The sequence below is a fragment of the Ambystoma mexicanum genome, chromosome 6q (genome assembly GCF_040938575.1).
Source record: "Ambystoma mexicanum isolate Mex_15411 chromosome 6q, UKY_AmexF1_1, whole genome shotgun sequence".
NCBI classification, from domain to species: Eukaryota; Metazoa; Chordata; class Amphibia; order Caudata; family Ambystomatidae; genus Ambystoma; species Ambystoma mexicanum.
The window spans coordinates 1,105,446,338-1,105,466,499 of record NC_090937.1 but is presented as its reverse complement, the minus strand read 5'-3'; the positions used below and the strand labels follow the sequence as shown (position 1 = coordinate 1,105,466,499).

The 20,162-nt window shown below is 44.8% G+C and overlaps 1 protein-coding gene across 7 annotated transcripts in view; it reads left to right on the top strand.

Moving 5' to 3' along the window:
• The window catches only part of SPATA18 (spermatogenesis associated 18), a 305,326-nt gene that overhangs the window by 178,001 nt on the left and 107,163 nt on the right, over positions 1-20,162 (top strand). For all 7 annotated transcript variants that reach the window (XM_069631673.1, XM_069631675.1, XM_069631671.1 and 4 more), the window contains one exon: positions 18,621-18,796. In XM_069631673.1, the coding sequence (XP_069487774.1) occupies positions 18,621-18,796 (176 nt within the window). The remainder of the gene's footprint in view (positions 1-18,620; positions 18,797-20,162) is intronic.

The following is a 20,162-nucleotide window of genomic DNA, read 5'->3' as shown; positions in this document are numbered from 1 at the left end:
GATTGGTTGGTGTCTCTGGACCTACAGGATGCTTATTTTTATGTGCCGATTCATCCAAAGCACAGAAAATACCTGAGGTTTGCGGCTGGCAACTCGCACTTTCAGGTCCTGCCATTCGGATTGACTTCCGTCCTGAGGGTCTTCACCAAGCTAATGTTGGTGGTGGCAGCGTATCTCAGGGGGTTCACGTCTACCCTTACCTAGAAGATTGGTTGGTCTGAGCACATTCTCCTGAACAAGCTTTTGATCATCTCAACCTCACCTGCCACTCCCTTTGCAAGCTTGGCTTCTCCCTCAATTTCAAGAAGTCGCATATGACACCTTCCCAACATCTCCAATACATCAGGGCTGTGTTGGACACATCCTTGGGGAAGTGCTCACCTCCCAAGGTGAGGGCTCATCACATTATACAGATGGTCAACACATTTCAACGTACCCAGAGTCTTCCGGCTTTCGAATTCTTAAGGTTGCTCAGCCTCATGGCATCCTGCATTTTTCATCTCAAGTGGATCTGTTCATGACCTATGCCAACCAGTAGTGCAAGAGATTTTGCTCAAGGGAATTTCCCCGAGAGGAGTCTTAGGGGACGCATTTGTTGTGGATTGCTCATTGCCACTTCTGTGCACGTTTCCTCCGGTCCCTGTCATTCCTCAGGTGCTAAGGGGGTTGCAGAGGTTCGGATCTCACATGATTCTCATTGCTCCGGATTGGGCCAGGAGAGCATGGTACCCGGACCTTCTAGAAATGTCCATCTGCCCTCCACGCCGTCTACCCCACAGAGAGAAACTGCAGAATTACATGAAAGAGACACATTTGACGAGGAAGAGCATGAAGAAGAACATCCAGAGATGTCAGAAAAAGAAACATCGGAAGAAGCTGAACCTGTTGAGTCTATTGAACCTGTGGTCGGAGGCCAAGAAAGAGAGGGTCATTGACCTAGTCATATTCCTACTCCAGAAAAAGTCCAAGATCACATCCACAAATCTGAATCTGAGGTACAGGCAGAACACATTGAAGAAGAGAAAATAGAATCGGAGCACATAGAAAAGTTGTCTGACAGTAAACATGATTTACAAGAGGATACAAAGACTGAGGAGGAGGATGATGAACACAAACTGGTACCATCAGATATGAAGACGGAAGAGGACACACATCATGCTTGAAAAGTATCACATATAAAGACACAAGATGACGCTCAACACACTCAGGAAGCATTAGATTCAAAGACAGAAGAAGACTCTCAACAAGATTCATGAGCATGAAGCGGAAGAGGCTGCACACGGAGAGGAGGCAGGTAGTTCAGCTGCTGTTGATCATAGTGATCAGGTTCCTGCAGAAGCTGATATTGCGGAAGGAAGCCAAGAAGAAAATGTGATGGAAGGAAGTGAACAGGCTGCAAAGGAGGATGCAAACTCAGATCAACCTGCTGCTGAAGACGACGAAAAGGAACACAATGCACCAGACAAGGAAGAAGAATAAAATAAAACTGGGTAGACGTTGCACACCCCTTGAAAACATGAGTGTTGATACTAGTTCTGGAACCACAGCGGCGGCCGAAGTGAGGTACATCACAACCCAAAGAAGGAACACTACTGAACAAGCATTTTTACTACTCGAAAGTACTTTCTTGCCTACATGTATTCTGTTAGGATCAGAGGAGCTTATGAAATCACACCTGGTTGTTGAAATAGTTGTTGGAAACAGGACGTCAAGCGTTAAACATTTGATTCACCTTTTCCATGCAATATTGTGGAACTATTTCTAAAAGGTGAAAAAGTGCCTTCCATTTTTAATGCACCACCAAACCATCACACATTCCATCTAAACGTTGAACAAAGAATGTTGTAGCTTTAAAAACATTACAAAATTGTTTTGTGATAAATGTACTTTCAACACTATTTAAATATTAAAGGACCATTATAAAAAAATAATTAAAAAAAATAATATTTGTGACGCACCAACGTGGTCTTCCATCCACACCTTTGCCAAACATTACTCCCTGGATATGCTCCATGGTCAGGATATGGCCTTTGGTAAAGCGGTGCTTTATGATCTGCCATCTGATTGGGTATTCTAAATTATTCTCCCTCCTCCATTCACTGTACTGCTTTGGGAGTCTGTCAAAGATGTGGAATACATTGGAGGACACAATCTATTCGAAGAACAAGTTGCTTACCAACTTGTAACGTTCTTTCGACTGGATGTTCCTCCAACGTATTCCACATCGCCCTCCCAGCCTGCCCTTCTGAAGAATTTCCTATGCTATTGCAGCTTGCGTTCCCGCAAGGCTATGTGCAGTCAAGCAGTCGTTGTGTACGAGCATGTTACACGTTATGGGGTAAAAAACATAAACTGAGGCTACGGGCGCCGAGCGTCCTATTTTATAACATCTGGTGGCGTCACCATCGACGGAGGCCTTCGAGGGACATTGACCCGACGCCATCGACGCAGGATGCCCTCTGCCGAAAAAAATTCCAGAGCAGCACAGCTGTGGACATTACATGTCAAAGATGTAGAATACGTTGGAGGAACATCCAGTTGAAAGAACGCTACCAGTTGGTAAGTAACTTGTTCTTCTGGGAGAATGCATCGAGGTTCCACAAACCTTTCTGTGTACAAATTATTCCTTATAGTTCTTCTAAGCCCAGTCATGGTTAACCTATAGCCATAATATTTTGTTTTATATTCTGGCCACTATTGAGAAATAACAGTTTCTTGCACCATATCATTTACCCTTGAGTATTTGAATTTATCTTGCATCCACCATTTCTCCAATATCCTTTGAAGAGTACATTTCGAACTTGAAGTCTCTGCGATTATGTACGCTTATTGTGATGCCAATTGTCATTTTAGTAGCCTGACTTTGGATTTATTGTTGTTAGTACCTCTGGAGAGGTGGTCACCATTGCTGGACCTGTACATAGCCATCAAATCATTTTTCTCTCTGCCTGCATTATATCTACTAGGTGTACGGTACCAATAGCTCTGCCTAATGCCTTTTTATACTGCCTTGTCACTTCAAGATTATGATTTAGAATCCTTCTGGATTGTGGTAGCTGTTTGTTTGTTTATTATTTGTAATGCACATCATACCCAGGGGTAACAGGGCGCAGCAGTTACAAGTATATGCAGAGCTTAGATGCACAAAATTACATACAAATGAAAGTTATATACAGGAAGGCATATTTACATATTTACAAGCATGGTACGCAGTAAGAGAGCATATGGACACAGGGTTATATTAACAGAGTAGAGTCTAGCGGAGCGTTAATTACTCCCTATTATGGTCAGAGCAGTAGGCAAATGGTTAGGAGTGCTGGTTGTTGGATTTTAGCCATGTGATAGTATTGGCTCTAAACATGTGGTAAGCTTGGTCTGTTCTTATGTTGGGAGGCAAGGTGTCCCATAGTTTAGAGCTTTCACAGGGAAGCTGTTACCTCCAATTGTGGACCGTTTGAAGCTAGGTACAATCAGACGATCTTTGTTGGCAAGTCTTACTGGTCTAGTGGAAGTTTGCTTGTGAAATCTCTCAGCCAGGTAAATGGGTGCGGCATTGTTGAGGGATTTGTATGTCAGTGATAGAGTTTTTAGGATAACTTTGTCGTGGGTTGGGAGCCAGTTATTCTGAAGGCTGGTTTCTGAGATATAGTCTCTTCTAGAAATGCTTAGGGCTGCTCGAAGGGCATTATTTTGTAAGATTTGGATTCTTTTAATGATGTCTTTGGATGATCCTAGGTAGAGGGCATTACAGTAGTCCAGGCGAGACAGAACGAGGGCTCTCAACATCCTAGGGTAATACAACTGTTTTTTTCAAATCGATGAGGGCAGTTTCTGTGCCGTGCTGGGGACGGAAACCTGCTTGTCTAGCTCCTAGCAGATGTTGTTGTTCCAGATGTTTTTGAATTTGAGTGTATGCTACCTTATCCAAGATTTTTAGAAGGCAAGGCACAGTGGTAATAAGTCTATAATTAGTAGGTGTGGATGGGTCGAAGGTAGGTTTTTTTAATAGTGGGAGTACCCATGATTGTTTAAGGTTAGTGGGAATGATGCCCGTCGTGAAGGATGCATTAATGAGTTTGGTGATGAATGGCGATAGATCACGGGCAGCATCCTTGATAAGCTGTGCAGGGCACAGCTATAGCTGATGACAACGTTAGATTATGGTTTATTTGTACAGCGTGACTGTCACAGCTGAGATGGTCTGCTGACAACTTGTGAAACGAAGGGAGCTATGTCAATGATCTGGAGGCAACAGTATTAGAAATAGTGGAACTTGCCCCAGAGATGGCAGGAGAGGTGGAGACCATGTGGAATGCCCTGCAAGACTTGCAAAAGAAATGTGAAGACATGGGGAACAGATTCAGGTTTAGCAATATTTGAGTTATGTTTCTGTAAGAAGGCATGGAAGGAGCAAGTGTGGAAGTGCTGCTGAAGGACCTGTTATTGGAGTTGCTCCCAGCAGAACCAGAGTCCATGATAGAGCTAGACAGGTCACATAGGATCAGCTTGGCAGACATAATAGACCAAGTGTTCAAACCTGACTATTACTTTTTGAAGGAGAAATTGCTCCACGTAGCAAGGGAGAAAGGTGGGATAGATCTTAGGGTCCAAGATACAGTTGTTCTAGGATCTGTCAAATCCCACACTCCAGAAACGCAGACTCATGAAATCAGTCATGGGCTCATTATCGTGAGCAAAGGTTAGGTATAGGTGACTGTGCTGGAACAAGGATGCAAGAGTCTGAATAGAGAGGCGCCCCACCAGCAGCAGACAGAGTCACGGTGCAAAAGGCCCAATGTAAGGAATTAAAACCTGAGAAAATGAAGACTTGATGATGCATTTGGAGTTTTCGGGAGGATCTGGGAGAAATAATGTGGCAGACCCTGGGTCTGAAATGAAGGGACTGCTTGGCTGCTCTCAGGTGGAGAGATGATTATGATGATGTTGGAGGGGTGGGTCACCCCAGTCCTGTGGGGCGGTTATTAGCCGGTGAGAGAAGATGGTTTCAGTACTATTGGGAGGACACTGAACTTGCATGTGTTAGGAGGATAAGGGGACTGAGGTGCGGAATGTAGCAGGCAAGCCATAAAAGGTTGGATGGTCGATGAGTGGGTCACTCACCAGCAAGCAATTAGATGCACAGGTCTTGATGGCTTGCACAATTTGCCAAGGAGGGGTGGGGCTGTGGGTTCCGGGGCCTGGCAGTCTAGCGCTGGCACGGCCTAAGATGGGCCACATCCAACTGCCTTTCATTCTACAGAAGTATCATAGTTGTGGGGCGGTGGGAGTCAAAATGCGGAGGGGATACCACATCTGGATAGAGTAGTATGGGTCAGCGATACAGGTAGGGAATTAACACCTGCAGGTTAAGTGTCAGACACACTAAAATTAGTCACAATAAATATAACTTTATGCACCAAACAAAGGGGCACACTTTTTTCACCTGATGAGGGAAGCTGTAATTATTATGGGTCAGGAGGCACATGTGCTGACAAAAGAAAGTTTTCGGCTTCGCAGCAGGGACTTTCCCAGATCGTTTCATGCTGCAGCACAGACCAAAACAGCGGGGGGCCATATTGTTTTGTAGTCATGTTGGCTTTGAAACTTAGGACACATCGGTGGATAAAGCGGGCAGATACGTAGCAGTCACAGAAAAGTTGGGAACAGGGCTCTTACACTAGCTAATATATATGCACCCAACGTGAATCAATTAGAGTGCTATCATTGTTTGCAAAAGGTGAATTGGTGTTCGGGTGAGGGGGCTTAAATATGGTGATGGACCATTCACGGGGGTGGGAAGAAGCTGCCCAGGAGAACCTTCACCTGAGAGAGTGAGGCATGAATTGGGCCATTACCATAATAAGGGCCTTTACGACACTTGGAGGGAGGAGCACCCAGCTGAAAGCGATTTTTCACTCTCCCATCTGCATAGGTAATGGTATACACTAGGATCAACTATTTATTTGTTATGGATGTCCTCCGCAATAAGGTTTCATAAACAAAAATGGGGGACATAACTATATCTGATCATTGCCTGGTGAGCTTGTGACTGGCCATGGAAGATCAGAGGAATCAACCCCACGCTTGGACACTACCTAGGCATTTACTTAGATATGGAGCAGTGCGCACCAAAATCTCAGTCAAAATGAAAGAATTCATTGAACTGAATAAACCGGTGGACACATCCCACAATAACATCTGAGATGTGTTCAAAGCCACCATCCAGGGGAATTCTGGGCACTTGCCTCAGAACTAGCTAGGGTGCAGAGACTGGGGCGGTGGTTGACTCAGGAACTTAGAACGTTGGAGGTACAAGGCAAACAGGGTCAGTGAGTTTATTGAGGTAAGTGAATACTGTGAGGGGACAGATAAATGCATTGCGGACCAATAGAGTGAAAAGATCTTTGATGAACGTGAAGTGTACGTTTTATGAAAAAGCCAATAAGACAGACAGGGCCTCATTACACCGATGGCGGAGAACCATGGCGCTATTAGCGCCATGGTTCATGCCGGTAAAATACCGGCACCGCCTTGGCGGAAAGGGGAATTACCGCCCCATTCCAAGGTTGGCGGGGCGGTAATTCCCCCTTCCACCATTGCCCTTCCCCATTCCCATTTCTGCCCCATAGGGCTCTATGGGAATGGGGAAGGCGCTAATTACGGTACCGCAAATTGCAGTACCGTAATTAGCTCCCTGGGTCCCTTTGCGGGTTGGTTTTTAAACCCTTACCGCCATCCGTGTAATGAGGCCCACAGACTCCTTGCTCATGCAATCAGGGTAAAACAATTAGGTTACTGAGGGATAGGGATGGGAGATGACTGAACTGTGACAAGGATATTTTTGTTCCTTTCAGAGATTTGTATGTGGAGCTGTACGGGGCAGATTAAAAGGACGATATTGCGACAATTCAATACATACGGGATAGGTCTATAAAGAAGATACTGATAGAGCAGAGAGCATCTCTGGAACAACCCATTGTAGCAGAGGAGGTGTTGAGGGCGATAAAATCGTTGAAGGTGAACAAAGACACAGGACCCGATTGATCTAAGTGGTCATTTTTACAAGGAATTTGGCAGTGCCCTTCTGAAACACCTTATAGGGCTATTTACCTCCTTTTTGACCTCGGGAGGATCACTGAATCCATTAGTCAGGCCATAATACAAGTCATACCCAAACTGGGGTAAGATCCAGAGCTTTGTGGTTCTTGCAGGGTTATAGCCCTCTTAAATGTAGATGAGAACATATTTGCCAAGATCTTTGCGTCACAACTGGAACCTCTGCTGATTTCTGGGGGATCCAGCAATGTTCTTGCCACTAGATGCCAAGAAAGCATTTGACAGGGATGGCTGGGGCTTTCTGAGAGCAGTGCTGGAGGCTTTGGGGTTCAGGCCTAACCTGGGTAAATGACCCATGGATATCTATGCAGTCCCTACAGCTAGGGTTAGAGCCAATGACCAGTTATCACAAGCATTCCGTCAGGGTAGGGGGTTAGACAGGGATGCCAGCTCTTCTTTCTACTATTTACCCTGGTCATGGAGCACCGGGCCAGAAGAATCAGAGCAAACCCGGGAATACTGTTTACCGAATACAAGAAGCCTTATTTGCAGATGAAGTCCTGTTGTCAAATAGGAACCCCACAACCTCATCTGGGGTGGTACAAGAAGAGCTGGAGGCCTATGGAAGAGTCTCGGGTTTCAAAGTTAATCTCAGCAAATCAGAAACCCTGAATTTGACTGTGTCCCCGGAGAAAAAAGCACACCTACAAAACATGTATCTGTTCAAATGGGCGGGCAAATGTATTAAATATCTTGGGGTTAATTTTACGGCAAAAATTGAGATTCAATATGATTTGAATTATCAGGGCCTGCTGGCTAGAATTAAAGAGGATTTGCATAAGTGGGAAAGGCTCACGATATCATGGAAAGGCAGAATAAAAATAGTGAAGATTAATATCGTCCCACGTCTGTTTTATTTGTTCCAGGCGCTCCCTATTCAGGTCCCCAGATAGGATCTACACATATTACAGGGAGAGATCATGCGGTTGGAGGGGAGGGAGAAGCAGGGTATCCAGACATGTCCTTATGCTGTCATTGGGTGGGGGGGGGTCTTCAGTGCCCGAATTATCAGGCCTACTTCAATGCGGCAAACTTAAGGATTCTCAGAGATTGGTGGCAGGTGGACTCAGTCAAGCAGTAGTGGGTAGTGGACACAGTGGTAGGGGGAGTTCCACTATGGCAAGCATGGTGGCTCCCGAAGCAAGCCAGGCCAGGATCTCTGTACATCAACCCAATAACTTGGTCGACATTAACTAGATGGGACAGGGTCAATTCTGTGCTCTGCTTAACAACATTTCCTTCACCATTCACGCTCATCCATGGTAATCAGGGCTTTCTCCAGCGATTCACTTGGAGCGCTCCCCAAATGGAGAAAGAATAGGGGATGGTGTATTTCTGACCTGTTCCAGGAATGTTAGTGAGAGTTCCTACTGAGTGAGAAGGATCGTTTTCAGTATTACCAGATAAGGTACTGGGTGCTGAATAACGCAGTTAGAGAGGCTGCTACGAGAGAGTTAACCCAATTTGAGAGGATTATGGCCACTGTGACTTGCGCCACAGGGCTGATTTCTAATTTATACAAGACCCTCTTGTCAGCTAGCAAACCAGCTCATTTGGCATATCTGAAGGCATGGGAGAGAGTTTTGGGATTGGAGATTACTGAGGAGAATGGAAGGATATGTAGCTGCAAAATAAACTTGCCTCACCTTCGATACAGTTAGAACGGCATATAAGATCACCTACAGATGGTACCTAATGCCTTCTCGCATGTATAAGGTTAATAGGGACACATCAGGGGACTCCTGGTGAGAGTGCGGGTGAAAGGCTTGTTCTTACATGTCTGGTGGGACTGTCCGAGAATAAGACCTTTATTGGAGGAAGTACGTACATACGTGTCACAAGTAGGGGGGCAGGATTTTCCATTTGACCCAAGTCTGGTGCTGTTGGGGATTCCTAGAGGAGGAGATTATCCTCTAAAATAATTACAGATGTGTTCCTGGCAGCTAAGCTGGTGATAGCCGCACACTGGAGAGAAAAGGAACTGCTGAGAATTCAGTTTTGGTGGCCTAGGTTGTAATCCATATTGGCTATGGAAAAATTGTCGGCTAATCTCTCTGAGCATTGAGACTTTTAATAGGAAGTGGGGGTCTTTGCTGGGATTTATGGTATCAGTTTATAGGGATCATATGTGCCCACAACGATTGAGAGCCCTGAATTTGTTTGAAATATATGTTGACCTCCTTTAAACTCTGACTATGTAATAGGGTGACGTTTGGACTTTGGGTACATTTGCAACAATCATATTCTGCCTGACTTAATTTGTGGTTTAATTACCAGTGGGAGGGACTGTGGGGGAGACAGGGTACTGAGGGTGAAGCTATATGAAGAAGTTCTGTATGTTCAATATGGCTCTGTTTCTACCTGTTGTGTGTTGTCTATATTAAAATTAATAAAATGCTTTTGACAACAACAAAAAAGAATGCAGGCAGATGAATTCTGCTCCTGCTGTAAACGGTTCATTATATAGGCAGGCATCACCAAGTAGATACGGTAAGGCTACAGAAGTACGAGTCTGACACAGTGCTGGCATGCTTGTTGGCAAAGACTTTTATTTATATATAAAAGTCAAGAAAAAATAAACCTACCGTGACCTATTTCTAAAAGTGGTTGCCCTACCTCAACAAAAAGACTAAGGAATCTGTCAGGATGTCCAATAAAGTAAAACGTCCACCGTCCTGTGTCCAAACCTATTTCCGCCCCTTACACTCTAGATTAATTAAGGAAAAACCTACTGTCTTCTTGATCCAGAAGGAGGCTGCTCTTGTTCTGGATGCCAATTCGATGTTCAGTTCTTGATAAGGAAACAAATCAAGTTGTTCTCCTATTTAATTTTTGAAATTGGATGCTCCTCCAAACGTATACACAAAACAACAGGATGGATGAGGATTTGTCTTCCCTACTCTTTTCTTTCACAGTCTGTCTTATTTTTGTTTTTAGAACACAGTTCCCTATTATCAGGGAGGGGGGGGGGGAGTCTCTTCCCCTGTTCTTTCCCCGGTTCACAAATGTAACATCAAGTCTGGTTCACTATGCTGCCAGACTTGACTGTAGATCTTAGTGTTCCAGAAAATGTCCCTTTTAGCAATGGGTCTTCGACCCCTTATCTTCACTTCACGCACCTCTCTCCCTCTCTTGTGTGGGTCCCAGACCGCTCTCCATGAAACACAGTTCCCAAGTTCTATGTTGTCTCTGGACCTCCCTGATTTGCTTTGGGCCCCAGCCCCTTGGTTCCATGCTTCTTCAGACTGATGTGGGTCCCAGACCCTGATGTGCTGCTCTTGCGGGGCATCCCTACTTTTGTATGGGTCCCAAACCCTTGTGTGCTGCTCTTGCAGGGCTTTGCTAACTGACTTTGTTTGGGTTGCATACCCTGGTGTGCTGCTGTTGCAGGGCTTCCTCAACTTTGTATGGGTCCCCGACCCTGGTGTGCTGCTCTTGCAGGGCTTCCCCAATTTCGTATGGGTCCTGGACACTTCTCTCAGGTTTATAGCATGTCATACCCAGGCCTGGTTCACTAACCTGCAAGGCACTGTTTCTCATATGTCTCTTCCTTGGCTCTTTTCAAGTACTTGTACGAGGGGGATAGGTTTGTTCAGCTTTCCCCAACTTCCTCCTTCGTGCTCCTTTATCTTTACCACCTGCTACAACAACCCAAGTACCTTTTGTGGCATTACCTGCTTGATCAGGATGATTCATTGAGCTGTTTCTTCCTGCAAAGTCTTCTGCACTCCTTCCAGCGGTTTCTGCGTGTTCTCGCAGCCCTCCCATGTCTGATCCCTCTTGGCGTATGCTTCTTGGTCTGACCACTTGGTCCGACTCCCGGTCTGTTTTTTGGCCAGGCTCAGCCATTCCTGTTCTCTGTGGCGAGCCTGCAGCCAGCTCTCGGTTCCTCCAGGGAGAATCTGACAAAGTACACAGTCCTTCTACCCTGTTTGTCTTTGACTCTGGCTCTAGTTGACTGTACCGCGTATGTTGGTTCTGCGGTAGGCTTTTGCCTTGCCTGTTCTTCTTTGTTTCAGTTGTTGTATGAACTCCATCTGGGTAGCCCTCACTCTTCATTGTCCCAGTATGGTCTGTGTGGATGGGGTCTTCTATCCAACATAAATACATAGGTCCGTGGGGGACCACAGAGGACTGAGTGGGGTGAGAGGAAAGAGGGGACAGAAATGGAGGGGGTGCATACTGCATTCTCCCAAGATAGTCATCACTAGTCCCATAGAGGGTTTCCCTCCCTATGAGATCTACCCACTGAGTACCATTCCCAGGGGGGATATCTGGTAGAGGCCTCTTCTCCGTGGCCTCATGGGAAGGGGCTCCCCCTATGGGACCACTGACAATAGCCTGGGATTCGTCACAATACCTATTCACTGTTTGAATTTGAAGCAATTAACTGAGAAAAGAGATTATTTCTTTAATAAGTGTAGTTTATGAAAGTTATTTCGCACTAGTGCACGGTACAAATGTCCATTAACATTAACTACTGAAGCTATTTCAGCAGTCATTCATAAATTATCATCCCGGATAATTCCCTGTGGGTTGACTTTTGTAACTTGTTTGGGATTCTGGCCTAGTATAGTGGGAAGAGTTCTTTTAACAAGGCACTGGCCGGGCCGCCTATCTTGGTATTTTCAGTTTTTGTCAGGTTCATTTTTTAATGGTGTAAATTAATCCATGGCTCAATCATCAGAAGAAAACTTGTGAAATTTGGCAGATGAGCTAGGCATCATTTTTAAAAGAAGCTGTGCGTAGTTAGTTATACACAATGGCATCAAAGGATGTGATGAGAGATAATAGAGGGATTACATATGTATTAGTGTCACATATCCTGTGACAATGAGAGTTCCACAGGGGTGATGAGGCCAACCCCTGTGGGACACCACACAGCACAGGAATGTTACAAGATGTAAAAGGGGGCATCAAGAGTACTTGAGAACTGTCTGACAAAAAAGATTGAACCCAATCATGTGTAGTGCCTCCTAGCCTGGTCCCAACAAAGTGAGGTAACAGGGTGCCGTGTATGACCATGTGAAATCCTCTCAACAGGCTCACCAACTCCACACCCACTGCCATCTATTCTGCAGTCTGAGATCGTCTTGGATTGAAGTTACAGTTCACTCAGTTGCATGAAATGTCCTGTAACCAGCTTGATTATCGTCCAATAATCCATTGGTTTCTATGTTATGTTGTTATAGAACTCATACTGCACCATTCGCCACCATAGTGGTCTTAACAGTGCCAATACCTTATCCAAGTGAACGATGAAGCTACTGGGTTACTGCACTTTATTTATTTTGTAGTTTTATGATGTGCAACATTACTCCAAACAGCAACGAGCAAAGTAAATTCTATAAATACTAAATTACAAAACACTGAAAAGCACATAAAATACACTTAGTGAGACATCCCGGATCCAAGCTTTTTCCCATCATCTACAGAGGAGCTAAGAGTTATAACCCTAAATTCCGTGTAAATAATAGTCTTCAAATCTTTTCTGAATGCAAGTAAAAAGGAAAATAACTGCAAGGAAATTAGGAAAGAATGCCAGAGAGTTGAAGCATAATGGGCCTCATTCCGAGTATGGCGGTAAGGGAATACCGGTCACCGTTAACGAGACCGGTGCCGGTAATCCCTTACCGCCACATTCCGAGTTCCCTTTGCGCCCTCGTCCTCAGGCGTTAGGGACGAGGGCGCAAAGGGGCTTTTTAGCCAATAACGGTGACCGTAAAATACGGTCACCGTTATTTGCAATTTCCCCATTCCCATTGAGTCCTATGGGGGCTCATTTGGGAATGGGGAAGAGCCCTGGGGAATGGGAAATTACCGCCCTGGTCAACTCGGAATAGGGCGGTAATTTCCCATTCCACCAGGGCGGTGCCGGTACGGGTCCGGTGCCGACCAAGGCGCTACTACCGCCATTGGTTAGCGCCGGACTCGGAATGAGGCCCAATGTGTTAAACAGTGTTTCCTTGGTTTTTCCTTCTTCACATTTACAATTTCTAATCTTAAAGATGATTTTCCTCTGCGAGTCAATTCTCTTCCTTCTTACAATTACAAATGGCCTGCCAGATAACGTGCCCTGCTCTGTATGTTGCACATCCTTCCAGTTAATGGGAACTGGTTTAGATGATATACATCCTATCTTAAAGATGATTGGTGCCTTCCAAGTGCAGCCAATGTGAAGTCCTCAAAAACAGTGTAATTGAATCAGGCATTCAACTACCTGTCACCAATATGGCAGCTGCATGCAGGACTCTTTTCAATAGTACCAGCATAGCCTTGGGGATACCCATCAAGAGTGCGTTCCCTCCTTCTACGTGAGCCAATACCAATGACTGCATAACAGTGCGAAAATTTTCTGGAGCCAACACGTTTTATCTTTTTCAGTGGATGTAATTGAAAGAAAAGCTGCTTTTGCTGTTCCCTACTTGAGACTTCAATTTCAATTCAGAATCTAAGAAAAAGCCTAAAGATGTTATGCCTTCTGAGAAAGGAGGCTGGCTGGAATTTCCAAACATAGATTTCAACCATTCCTGAGTAGCCACATTGCTGTTTTTTCGATTTAAGAAACATACATTCTGTTTTTATTGATTTATCTTCAAAGAAGCAGCTGCCACGCAGGACTTAATAACAATCAAGGAACTCTCCAAGCAGTAGACATCTACAACCAATGACACTTTGAGGTATACAAACCTGCCCACCTAGTCCTAGCCATTTAATTGCATTTTAGGAAAGGGCCATTTCCCTACATTTCTGCAGCATTTTAGGGGGGAGGGGTTCGATTTTGGGAACAATGCAAAAACTATTTCAAGAGAAGTGGGGGGGAGGGGTCAAGGGTGCGGGGCACTCTCCCATAAAACAATACCGCAAAAAGCACAGAGAAACAACCAACAGTGACAAGATGGTCCAGCTCTGAGGCATAATATAGTGTCATCCACAAAGAGACCCACCATCCCACCACCAGATCTCCCAGCACTCTGTGTACAAATTCACTATCAGTGGAGGTCGAATTGAACCCTTAGGCGCCCCCAGACTATGAAATGTTCAGTAGCTCATGTAGCTTGTCTGGTACAGGGTATTTTGCCACCAGCTCTTTACATGTATGTGGGGGAAAACTGTCACTTGGGGAGTCTAAGTATGTCTTTGGAATACCATCTTATATCTACTGGAAACCTCTTTGCAATGCTGACTGTAATGACATTTAAAATAATTGCTTAAAAACTGTTCTTGTGGTACTGTGATGGTTAGCAGCTGCCAATCTTGGTGAACACTGCCCAATGACCACCCATTCTTGCTTATTAACCAGTACCTTAGCCAACCTCTACAGTGTTGCCTTTTGCATGTATTCATATCCGTGGTAGAACCAATCCCTGGAATACTTTTCAGGAATTACCTCTGTTGCACAGATCATGTTTGGAAGGTTCTTTTTTTAATGCTACTTTTCAAGATTCTCCAGCATATTCCAGCTTGTCGCAGATGATCGCATGCTTGTGGCATCTGACATGTAATCAGAGTTTTTTATTTGATATATTGTCTCTGGAGGAGGGCTCATGGGCAACGCGCTCGCCTGGGAAGCAAGACGACGTGGAGCAACACAGGTTCGATACCCGGGTCCGCACTTAGAAACCTCTGGGTACTAAGCGTGTTATAAATAGCCAATTACAATTACATAAGATCTTCTTGAAAGTTGAGATGGGGAAGAGGCAGGATTACATTTTTACTAGAATTGTCTTGATTGCACAAACTTTTAACCCTACCCGGTGCCAACATGTTTTAAAATTAAACATTTGTATACAACTGGTATTATGTCTGACATCAGACTTTCATTAAACGATGTCTGGTTATGATTATTAAATAGACAAGCAATTCCTGCTCTCCCGACAACACTCACACTATGTTTAGTTAAAAAATATTTTGGTTGACTGTATTTACATCTACCTAATACATGTAAGTCTTGTGGCAAACAATGAGCATATGCAGGTCATCAACATCTTGCAGGTTATTGTGAGGGCATCTGTCTATTTGACATAGGGCCTCATTACGCGGTAGCTGGTAAGGGATTACCGGCACCTGTGCGGTAATCCCTTACCACCCTATTCTGAGGTCCCTTAGCGGGCCCCTTCCTTAACGCCTGGTTTTACCAGGTGTTATGGAAGGGACCCGTTAAGGGACTTCAGAGTTAATAACGGTACCGCAAATTGCGGTACCGTTATTAGCTCCTTCCCCATTCCCATTGAGCCCTATGGGGGCTCGAATGGGAATGGGGAATGGTTCCCGGAATGGGGACTTACCGGGTCCTCCAAGGTTGGAATGACCGGTAAGTTCCTATTTCAGGAACCCGGACCCGGAATTTCTGTAAGGGGGTAGCCATGGCGCTAATAGTGCCATGGCTACCGCCTACCGCTTAATGAGACCCATAATCTTGCATCTTTTCTTTGGAGTACAAGATAGTGCATTACCCTTTAAAAAGTAAGGTGTTTTCAGGTTTGGTGGAGACACTAATTTAAGCATCAGAAATAGTGAGATACTCTAATAATTAAAGCCATTCTCTTTGCTGACCTCTGATCTCCATATCCTACTAGATTGCCCCTAGTCCTCTTCTCCTCTCCTGCTAATTCTATGATAGTTCATTCTTTTCAATAGACCTTAAAAATATTTTGTCTAATATATTCGTTAATAAGAACTTTTCTGTAGGAATATTTACCTGAGTCCAGGAGAAACTGTTTCTTCTTCAACTGATTAACAATGATGGGTAATCCAAGCTTAGTTTGGGCCAGCATAAGATAGTCTCTTTCTAAGCCTTCCTCCTTAGATGTTTGCTCCGCAGTGGGTTCACTGCTGAGTTGCAACCACCAATAGCCATAGGTTCTGCCTTCTGATTTTCACTGTCTACAGATGTTCAGAAATAGCAGGTGATGTAACTGATGGGAAATTCATGGTGTATGAGGCTCATTGTGAGGATTGGGAAGGGGGTGTGGGGATTCAGCTATATTGTGTTTTGTATTCACCAATAGGTCTGAAATGAGCTTCTGGTGTTTGTTGTCCTTTTAACTATACTGGTTCCCTATAGGGCGGATTGCCCATGCAGTATGAGGCCAGCGGATGTTCTATTGTTCTGATGGCATGAGCTAGGGTTGGAGAATAGACCTGCCTTACTGGTCATTAGAGATATGGGGGTAAGGAGTTCAAAAACATTTCAAGGATCAGCAATTTAATGGTTTGTTCAACATGTTTGGTACCTACCCATTTCTGAATGAGATCCTCAATGGCAGGCCATTTGTCCAGGTGATTCGTGAGGTTTGAATCATACTTTCTGCCAACTTCATTTTGCCCTGTTCTTTTTAATAAGGATTTCTTTATCTGGCTACATGAGATTCTACCATCAGCGTTACATTTCTAAAAAGCTGTCCGGAGTTTGCCTACTAGCAGAGATCACAAATAACAGGCTGGTTGGTGACTTCAGATTGTGAACTACCCTTTCAAAATTGGAAAAGAAAACTGAGAGGTCCTCCTTCCTACATGGTTGTTGTAGACACCGGGAGTAAATAGGCAACCCCCCTTCTCTGCTGATGGCCTTTTTCAGTTCCCTGAGGTACTTGTTGTGCCTTTTCTCTGCTGCAGCATGATCATTTGCAATTCGGCTGCAGCACTTACTAGAGTAGTCAGGCGCATCTTGTCAGACGCTATCACCTCATGCCATAAGCCTGTGACCATCACAGCATATATTGGCATTTAAGACCTTATTATCATCTAAAGGTTTTCTATGATTTTGGGTATTTTAAGAGGGTATTTTAAATAACAAACTTGTTTTAGGTCTACTAAAGTGGTGGAACCCTCTCTGACATATATGACGCAGTTTCCACCACCACTGCAAACCTTGGTGTCACGGTTATGGGTGAAAGGAGCAAATAAAAAGGATCGAAATGCAATACATTAGGGCCAAAAAAGACCCAAACCCCCGTTTTTAGGCCAAAAACCATTAATTTTACCTATACAAAACCCCCCCAAAAAAATACATTAAAAAAAAGGCATTCGGTCTTTTTTTTCGGTCCTTTTGATTCGAATGTATTGCATTCAATCCTTTTGTTTTCGAATGAATGACTGGACACTTGTTGTCACAGGCTTAGCTACCATGCTCTACCATGCTCTACGCCTAGGAACAGAAGCTTGTTAGAAGATTTTTCGTAGCAGGAGTATAATGCAAAAATGATTCAGTCATAGGCATGGTTGTTCTGGTCTCTACATTTCTCTGATTCCACGTTGTAATTTGTGAATGGTGAGCTCTAGAGGAGTTTGCACAACCAGTGCTGTAAAGCCAAAGCGAGTTTGAGAAGATGTGAGCATTCCTTCAGGGAAATATGATATATGATATTTTATTTGTATTGTGCTTGTACACAAGTGTTTCAGAGCGCGACAAGGCCAGGGAGGGGAAAAGGGGAGAACAAACAACGATCTTACTTGGCCCAGTGACATTGAGAACGTGCAAGTGTGTGGGAAAGGGAAAGGGGGAAAAGTGCATGAGGGGGCCGGTGGAAAGTGCGGAGTAGCGGAAAAAAGATAAATAATACATAAAATAAATAGATAGTAGAGGCAATAAACAGTGGTAGTTCAGCCAGCAAGTGCTGTGTTTACGACAGCCGACTGGGTATGACAAAATAAGTACAGACAAAGAAGAAAATGGGGCTGAGGGACTGTATGGGTACAGATACAGTCCCCAGTGCAAGGGGTGGCCAGGAGGCAGTGCAGGAGGGTGGCAGGGTGAGCAGGTACCTGGGCCCAGGGGACAGAGGGTGGCCAGGTGCACAGTGCCAAGAGAGAGCAGATCAGCAGGGGAGGGGGAGCAAAAGCCCTTTTGCCCTGGAATTCATGCTCCAAGGCAGATTTTCTGAATGGAATACCCTTTACAGGTTTGTAGCAGTCAGTCATTTTCCCCAACAGTTAGAAGAGTCATCAGCTAAAGGTTTCTAGTTAGAAGGGGGGGGGCATTCTCTACAGCTTCGGTGGGCTGCCACACTAGCCCTGTGGTCTGCCAGCAATTCCTTTCATTTTCTAGATATACAGAACGGAAAGATGAGAAGTATTTCACTGGAGACCCAGTTGCTTTGTTAATGTGCAATCAGCCATACATTCAGCCAATCCCCTTCATTCCTTCAGAATGAGCGCGTACATTATAAACTGACATTTCAGAATGCAAAAGAACAAAGAATTACAAAAAATATGTCTGAATTTTATTTTTAAATCGAAGAGCCTTCTGGCCAAGCCATGGGATGTTCCTCAATCTGACCCCACCAGAGCAGGTACACGAAACAGTGAAGTAATGAACAAATATCTGCCCCCGAGTAAGGACTAATGTGGTGAACATAGTTAAGAAACATTTTAGCTTCATGGAAATAAGAGCCCCGTTGAACATAACTAAACCCAGTGTTAGTGAACGGGTAGCAGCGCACTGTATCTTTTGTTGCATGCGCTGTTCTCGCTAATGTATGCTGTAATTGCTGTCATTTCAGGATGTTATTCGAGCCATGAATGTCAATCCTAAAATCTCCTTCCCACCTGAAGTGGACTTTATCCTGATCAGTAGTTTCATCCGAGAGGTGTGTCGCACTGCATTTGCCATGCAGACCCTGGATACACCCATCGATGTCGCCTTTTCTTCTGATGGCGAGCTCTACAGTGAAAGCAAGTAAGAACATGGCCAATCTCTTTTGTATCACAACAAAGCAGTGCATGTTTTGAACTGTAGGTGTGTAAAGGAGTAGTTTCAAAAACATATTTTGACCTCAATATTTGCACCTTGTGCTAGTTTATTTCCAATTGCAACCTGTAATAATTATATGATATGATGGTTTATTTATAAGGCGCCTATACACAATGTGTTTCAAAGCGCTTCAAGGCAAGGGAGGGAACAAGGGAAAATACAGTGACATTCTTACAGGCCATGAACAATAAGAATGTGAAATAACTATCGTACTCAGACTAGCGACATTTCAGATAGTGCAAGAGCTAAGACAACAAATAGGAAGGAAATGGGAACCAGACAGGCGTCTACCGTACTAGGTCTGACGACATTTCGGGTAGAGCCGCAGAATATTACGAGAGGTGAGGTAGAGTGGAGGAGAAGGAGGGAGAGGAACAAGACAAGCGACATTTCAGATAGTGCTGGACGGGGCAGGGGGGTAGAGGAGAGCAAGTATGGGGGGGAGACGAACAATTGTTGCTATCTTAATAGGTCCAAGGACAATTCGGATAGGGTAAGTGCAAAGAAGAAAGTAAGGGAGGAGAGAGGGAGAAGAGAGAAGGGTGACGAGGAGAGACTAACAAGTGTAAAGAACAGAGAAGCAGAGGGAGAGCAAAGTACAGTTGCAGAGGTCAATGAAACACATAATGTTGCAGGGAACAATAAATGGAGGCAAGGATTCAAGAAGACAATGGTCACAGCATGATTCAGGGCCAACTTGAGTACGGGATCCCGGGAGGTCCAGCATGAGAGTTGGGAAGGTGAAGCAACAGGGCCTCATTACAAGTACGCCGGTCCGGACTTAACAGTGCCAGTAAAACCGTACCGGCACCGTTTACCGGATCGGCGAATTCCGACCTGTGATCCCGGAAACACCATCACCTTGGAGCCACCCCCGCCTAGACAACACAACCGGAATCTGCATCGGCGGAAACAGTGCCTCGACACACCGACGCACCCCCAGTTACCGGCAATACGTAACACTGTGCGCATTACGAGTAGAACGGAAATGGAAACACTGTGACAACAATGGCAGAAACATTGTGAACATTGTGGCGGTACCGCCGCCACCGCGGATATGGTGTTAAACAGTGGCAGGTGAGCTGAATCAAGCCACAGGTGCACAAAATGAGCCCGGCTGCACCCTGCAGGCAACTGGGAGCCTACAAAAGGGCCACACCCACACCAAGGCCAACTCCAAACACAACCATGCAGCCAGCCGGTGTAACAGCATTGGGGCTATTAAACCTACAGGTATCAGTGCACATTGTGGCAGCAGTACAGCAGAGGAGGAGGAGGAGGCGGAGGAGGC